General features: G+C 42.1%; 1 protein-coding gene across 3 annotated transcripts in view; it reads left to right on the top strand.

The window, feature by feature from the left end:
- The first annotated feature begins 3,490 nt into the window (after positions 1-3,490).
- Positions 3,491-7,654, top strand: part of LOC122923388 — a 110,708-nt gene continuing 106,544 nt past the window's right edge. For all 3 annotated transcript variants that reach the window (XR_006387282.1, XM_044274185.1, XM_044274184.1), the window contains exon 1: positions 3,491-3,570. Coding sequence is in view for 2 of the 3 variants with exons in the window: in XM_044274185.1 (XP_044130120.1) it covers positions 3,498-3,570 (73 nt within the window). In the remaining variant the exon portion in view is untranslated. The remainder of the gene's footprint in view (positions 3,571-7,654) is intronic.

The raw sequence follows: 7,654 nt of genomic DNA, 5'->3' as shown, positions 1-7,654 counted from the left end.
ATCTAGAACACATGCAGCTTCATTGCCGCGTGTGTTGTGCAAAATGCCACAAGGGGGGGCGCACTGAGGCTTCATCGCCCAAGGGCCCACATGAACCTGTACCTTTGATAATATCAGTGAAGCACTTCATGTGCACAGGGCTTAGCGCCGCCGTGTGCAGCTGTGCCTCATATTTACTTTGCTGCCACCATCACATCTCCCTCGCTGAGCAGAACTGAAGGTGACACGTCTTAGGGATATGTAAGACATCTCCACCGCTCGCTGCTTCTTCTTATGACCGGAGCACAGCTCGAAGGGGAGGGGAAACCTGGATCCCTGATGTCCTCTCTCCCCTTCAGATTGCAATTTTTTTCCCATTTTAAGCCTCACCACATTCTGAGAGCCAGAACTTCTGGCCTTTTTCTATTCTTTTTCCTGTAGGACAGAATTGCATATTCTAAGGTACGTAAATTAAGGTTTTATCTTCTAAGGCTAACATGCACACGACCATATGTGTTTTGCAGTCCGCCAAAAAAAACGGATAGGTCCACATCCGTGATGCTGTGCGCAAATGGCCGGTGCCCATATATTGGCGGACCCGCTGTTTGGAGCATAATGTAAATGTCACAGAACTAATACCTCCATTTTTCAGGGGGACCCCTACTTTTATCCTCTTCGAGTGTATCTTGTTTTATTGTATTTTATTTAGGGGTGTGTTTATGTATATTGATATTAAATTTACTAATAAATTAGCTACATTTGGACCCTCTGGGTGACCTCAGATTTAGAGTGCTGGTCTCTATAGTAATACTTTCTGTACAATTTTTATGAGTGGGTGAAATCAGATACGACTTAGAGCACCTTCCAGTCACTAAACAGGTGAGCGACTACACATTTTTTGATAATACAGGGTGTAACTCAGGATCAGTAATGTAATGTATGTACACGGTGACTGCACCAGCAGAATAGTGAGTGCAGCTCTGGAGTATAATACAGGATGTAACTCAGGATCAGTGCAGGATAAGTAATGTAATGTATGTACACATGGACTCCACCAGCAGAATAGTGAGCGCAGCTCTGGAGTAGTATAATACAGGATGTAACTCAGGATTAGAACAGGATAAGTAATGTAATGTGTGTACACGGTGACTCCACCAGCAGAATAGTGAGTGCAGCTCTGGAGTATAATACAGGATGTAACTCAGGATCAGTACAGGATAAGTAATGTAATGTATGTACACAGTGACTGCACCAGCAGAATAGTGAGTGCAGCTCTGGAGTATAATACAGGATGTAACTCAGGATCAGTACAGGATAAGTAATGTAATGTATGTACACAGTGACTCCACCAGCAGAATAGTGAGCGCAGCTCTGGAGTAGTATAATACAGGATGTAACTCAGGATCAGAACAGGATAAGTAATGTAATGTATGTACACGGTGACTCTACCAGCAGAATAGTGAGTGCAGCTCTGAAGTATAATACAGGATGTAGCTCAGGATTTGTACAGGATAAGTAATGTATGTACACAGTGACTGCACCAGCAGAATAGTGAGTGCAGCTCTGGAGTATAATACAGGGTGTAACTCAGGATCAGAACAGGATAAGTAATGTAATGTATGTACACAGTGACTCCACCAGCAGAATAGTGATTGCAGCTCTGGAGTATAATACCAGATATACTCAGCATCAGTACAAGACAACTGAACTGTTTAGAGGTGAAACATTTCTTCTCCTAGAGACTTTTCACATGACCATTTAGAAGTTTTCTCTTTCATTACCAGAAGCCTCTGCTGTCAGTGCGTCACATGTAGCCTTCTCCTTGCTAACATCATGAGACAGATCACTGGATGGGAACAATCTTTGTTTAGAGTTGAAAATCTCAAGCCCTGTGCTGTCCAACCAAATGATGACTACTTTAAACCAGGGAGGGGGGCACTGAGGGGGCATAACTACTGTGTTCGGACAATAAGGAGGCCACTCACGGCTCTTTCAGAGTGACTCCATACATACACTAAACTCAGAGCCTCCTTATGCATTACCAAGGATGCCTCCCTGCAGTACCAGAAGGTCTTCACAGATACCTAGACCTAGCAGAGAGCAAATCTGAGTTCAACCGGACAAATACACTACGGAAAAGGCGGGGGGAAAAAACACCTTGAAAACTTTATTTGATTGATCTGAGATTGAAAAAGTATAAACTAACTAGTGGTGCTCGGTCAATGATCACACAACCAGGGTGGTGCCCCCTTTACTTTAGGTTCTGCAGCAGGATATATGATGAGGCAGTGTCACATTAATACTGGGTGGCTTCCCCCTTTGCTCTGGTATGGTGATGGTCATTCAGATGTTAGATCTCATCCTGTGGACGTAGTTCAGACAAGGTGGTTGTTGGCTGCTGTACATGGGATCTCTGTCGTCCCATCCAGTCCCAGACATTTTTGAAGAGGGAGAGATCTGGTTATAGCGCTGGTCAGGGAGCTTCTGGAGACCCTAACGAGCACATTGTGTAATCTTCTAGAAACACCACAGGGGAGATTTATCAAAACAGATGTAAAGGAAAACTGGCTTAGTTGCCCATAGCAAGCAATCAGATTCCGTGTTTAATTTTTCAGAGCTCCTTTGGAAAATCAAAGTTGGAATCTAATTGGGTTGCTATGGGCAACTAATCCAGTTTTCCTTTACACCGGTTTTGATAAATCTCATCCCTCATCTCCTGAGTCAAAAAAGGCAGCAAAACTGGTCCCTGGACTGAAGGCTGGTTAATGTTTCATCCACGAGTACTTCATGGGAACAGCCACGGTAGCTAATGGTACCCCACACCATGACACCTGGTGTTGTCCTGTGCGTCTCCACACTATGCACGATGGCAGTAGATGCTCTACAGACCTCCATGAACTCTAATGTGGTCATCAATGGCAAACAATAATGTTCAGTAATAAAAGCAGGTTCTGCCTTGGTTCTAATGATGGTCTCATCAGAGTTCACTGAGGGCTGGGGTGGGGACAGACAGGACAACAGCAGGTGTCAAGGTGTGGGGTACCATTAGCTCCCATGGCCGTTCCCATCTGGTGTTCCTGGAGGGAACATTGACCAGCCTTCGATATGTCCAGGACATTGTGGAACCAGTTCTGTTGCCTTTTTTGAGCAGTGATGATCCAACAAGGTGACAACAAACTGCCCCTTCTGCTGCGCTCCGCACACTTTTTAATAAGTCTCAGCAGCATAAGGGGAAAAGAAAGATAAAAATGGCTTTTGCTTCAAATTTTGTGATTTTTTTTTTTACACCAAGAATCTAGAGGAAAACCACCAAAGTATTTTAGAAAGCGTTTCATTTATGCAGCAATGAAGACATTATAAATATATATAACTTTTTAAAAGATAAAGTAGTATTTTATAAAAAGCAACGGTTAAGCATAACAATACAATACAGCAGACAGAGCTCACTGTTCTTTTTGAAGCTAAAGGGTTAAAAAAATCTGTGAAGTGAAACTGTTGTAATTTTGCCGCCAAAAACCATGAAGCCAAGACAGATGTCTGCACTTACTACAGTCGCTGCCATTCTCTGCGCGCTCTCTCCTGTATATGGGGGTAAGTACTGGACAATGCGGGCGAGAGTTAGGCCAGCGCCCCCCGACCGTGTAGAAGAGGAGCTCAGGGGCATGCCACCATGGCTGCAGTGCAGAGGCACAGAAGGACTACAAGTAGCAGCACACTGCTGTATGCAGACACGTGCATATGAACGCGTCAGGCCCATCTACATACGACAAGCTGACTTCTATCAGACGGGTGCAAGTACCGTACAGTCGTGTGTTAACCGCAGGATGTGCATGCATTAACCCTTTCCCTACCCTAGACCAGTGTTCCTCAGCTCCAGTCCTAAGGTTCCACCTGTCATGTTTTCAGGATTTCCTGAGTATTGAGAAGGTGATATAATTAGTGTCTGTGCATCAGGACTTCCCACAGGTCTTCATTCTGTGGGATCTTCTCAAATAATGACCAGCAGGTGGGTCCTGAGGACTGGAGTTGAGGAACACTGCCCCAGCTTCTTCTGCTCCTTCACTTCCCTGCAGACGGGGCTGGCTTCAAAACAGAAAATCTGTCTGTGTTTTTGTGTGGATTTCTGTGTTTCTGCACCAAATTTGATGTGGATTTTCTGATCAGTGTATAATAGTACCAGTGTTATGCATAATAGTATCCGTGTATAATAGTACCAGTCTATAATAGTACCAGTGGATAATAATATCAGTGGAAAATAGTATCAGTGTATAATAGTATGTGTATAATAATACCCGTATATATTAGTACCAGTGGATAATAATATCAGTGTATAATAGTACATAATGCTTATATAATAGTATATACTAGTACCAGTTTATTATATAAATTTCCTAAATCAATGTCTGTTTGTCTGTCCTTTATTGGTATCCAAACCCCTGAACCCAATGGACACCAAATTCGGCACATAGTTACATCAGGTGTCTGGGAAGAGTTTTGTAAAGGACTCAGCTCTTTAGGATGTAGTAGCCAATAGGAGCTCACAGCTTCACTCACATTCTGACTGCATTCACACAGTCACATGACCCTTATTAGCCAATAGAAACTTACAGGTCCCTCAGTCATATCGTCACTGACATACACACAGTCACATGACCCTTATTAGCCAATAGAAGCTCACAGGTCCCTCACTCATATCCTGACATACACACAGTCACATGACCCTTATCAGCCAATAGAAGCTCTCAGGTCCTTCAGTCTTGACATACACACAAATTTACACCAGGTTTCCATAACAACTCAATTTTTTATTTTTTTTTACTGTTAGGCTAAATGCACATGATCTGGATTGGCGTGGATTTTGCTGCTGGATTTGCGTGCGGAAAATCCGCACCGTAGGTCGTGCACATTGTATTCTATGAAAATTTAAAATTCTCATGTACACGATGCAGATTTTAAAATCCACAGCATGTCAATATTTTTTTTCATGACTGGATTTTCTCCATTCACTTCAATGGATAGAGTGAAATCCGTATGTGGATTGTCCTCACAGATTTCCCTGCGAATACCTCCGCACATTAATTCTGAACGTTGGCATTTACCCTTACAGGTCACTGGTGAGGGAGTGGGCACTGTAGAGGTCACAGTTAGGGAGGTGTGGTGCTGTGGAGGTCACAGTTAAAGAGGTGTGGTGCTGTGGAGGTCACAGTTAAAGGGGCGGCGTGCAGTGCAGGTTAATAAAATAAACAGCGTATATCTGCCGGGGTAAATTGGGCTGCTAGCGATTTCCCCATAAAAAACAGGGCATGGATTGGCAGGAGGCAGCTTTGGAACAAATCCAATAAACACATAAACTGAACAATACTTCACATTCGGGCAGAGCCGGGTACTTTTTCTAGTAGTACTTTACCACCTCAGCCCCCCTAGCTTAATCCCCCTTAATGACCAGACCACTTTTTACAATTCTGCACTACACTACTTTCACCGTTTATTGCTCGGTCATGCAACTTACCACCCAAATGAATTTTACCTCCTTTTCTTCTCACTAATAGAGCTTTCATTTGGTGGTATTTCATTGCTGCTGACATTTTGACTTTTTTTTTGTTATTAATCGAAATTGACCAAAATTTTATCAAAAAAAAAACATTTTTCAGTTTGTGTTGTAAAATTTTTCAATTAAAGCTACATTTCTATATACATTTTTCTCTAAATGCATTGTTCTACATGTCTTTGATTAAAAAAAAAACATGCAATAAGTGTATATTTATTGGTTTGGGTAAAAGTTATAGCGTTTACAAACTATGGTGCAAAAATTAGAATTTACGCACTTTGGCTTTCTGAGCACCTGTCATGTTTCCTGAGGTTCTACAATGCCCAGACAGTAGAAACGCCCCACAAATGACCCCATTTCGGAAAGTAGCCACCCTAAGGTATTCGCTGATGGGCATAGTGAGTTCATGGAAGTTTTTATTTTTTGTCACAAGTTAGCGGAAAATGATTATTTTTTTTATTTTTTTTTCTTACAAAGTCTCATATTCCACTAACTTGTGACAAAAAATACAATTTTAAATGAACTCACCATACCCCTCACGGAATACCTTGGGGTGTCTTCTTTCCAAAATGGGGTCACTTGTGGGGTATTTATACTGCCTGGGCATTTTAGGGGCCCTAAATCGTGAGAAGTAGTTTGGAATCCAAATGTGTAAAAATGCCCTGTGAAATCCTGAAAGTACTCATTGGAATTTGGGCCCCTTTGCGTATCTTGGCTGCAAAAAAGTGTCACACATGTGGTATTGCCGTACTCAGAAGAAGTAGGGCAATGTGTTTTGGGGTGTCTTTTTAAACATACCCATGCTAGGTGAGAGAAATATCTCTCTAAAAGACAACTTTTCCCATTTTTATATACAAAGTTGTCATTTGACAGAGATATTTCTCTCACCCAGCATGGGTATATGTAAAAATACACCCCAAAACACATTGCCCTACTTCTCCTGAGTACGGCGATACCACATGTGAGACACTTTTTTGCAGCCTAGGTGCGCAAAGGGGCCCAAATTCCAATGAGTATCTTTTAGGAGGGCATTTTTAGGCATTTGGATTCTCACGCTTTAGGGCCCCTAAAATGCCAGGACAGTATAAATACACCACATGTGACCCCATTTTGGAAAGAAGACACCCCAAGGTATTCCGTGAGGGGCATGGCGAGTTCATAGAAGTTGTTTTTTTTTTTGGCACAAGTTAGCTAAATTGATTTTTTTTTTGTTTTTTCTCACAAAGTCTCCCTCCCTTTCCGCTAACTTGTAACAAAAAGTAAAATCATGGACTCAATATGTGCCTCAAACGAAATACCTTGGGGTGTCTACTTTCCGAAATGGAGTTATTTGTGGGGTGTGTTTACTGTCCTGGCATTTTGGGCGGGGCTAAATTGTGAGCAACCCTGTAAAGCCTAAAGGTACTCGTTGGACTTTCAAAAAAAGTGTCACACATGTTAATTTGGTCAGATGATGGCAATGCCGCCTTCGCGTTGTAATGCTGGGATTTCTGCACTAATGTCCTCCTCTGCCTCCTCATCCACCACTATATCCTCACCCTCTAATGTAAGAACAGTTCACAATGGTCTTCCAGCATATCACCTATGCAAAGCTAGGTCGATGTCACACGGTTCTGCACCTGGTCAGCCTAGGTAAATGGAGTCACACCAGGGAGGAACTGCTAAGCGTCATCAATAAAGAAATCGAACACTACTTGTCTTCTTGCCAATTGGATATAGGAAATGCAGAATGTAAAAGTAAATTCCCCATTAAAAGTGCCCTGTCTGGCGTCTTAAAAAGATTAAAATGATTAAAATAGACAAATCGCCAGGACCAGATGGCTTATACCCCAGTATCCTAAGAGAATTAAGTAATGTCATAGCCAAACCCATAATTCTGATATTTAAAGGGAACCTGTCATGTGGATATTTGATTATAATCTAACTAATTATATACAATCATTAACTACTAAAGTGCCTTAGATGTCTTCACTTACTGGTGTGACAGATGGTTACATCATAATGTACACACAAAGCCGCATGCTAATGAGCTGATTTCAGTTCATGACTCATTATTATCAGCTGGATCTTTTCAGTACAAGATGTTGGCAGATTGGGTCACGATCTCCCTGCACTCTTCCTATCAAA

This window comes from Bufo gargarizans, unplaced genomic scaffold (genome assembly GCF_014858855.1).
Source record: "Bufo gargarizans isolate SCDJY-AF-19 unplaced genomic scaffold, ASM1485885v1 original_scaffold_1546_pilon, whole genome shotgun sequence".
Lineage (NCBI taxonomy): Eukaryota > Metazoa > Chordata > Amphibia > Anura > Bufonidae > Bufo > Bufo gargarizans.
Note: the sequence above shows the minus strand (reverse complement) of the source record. Positions and strands in the feature narration are given on the sequence as shown.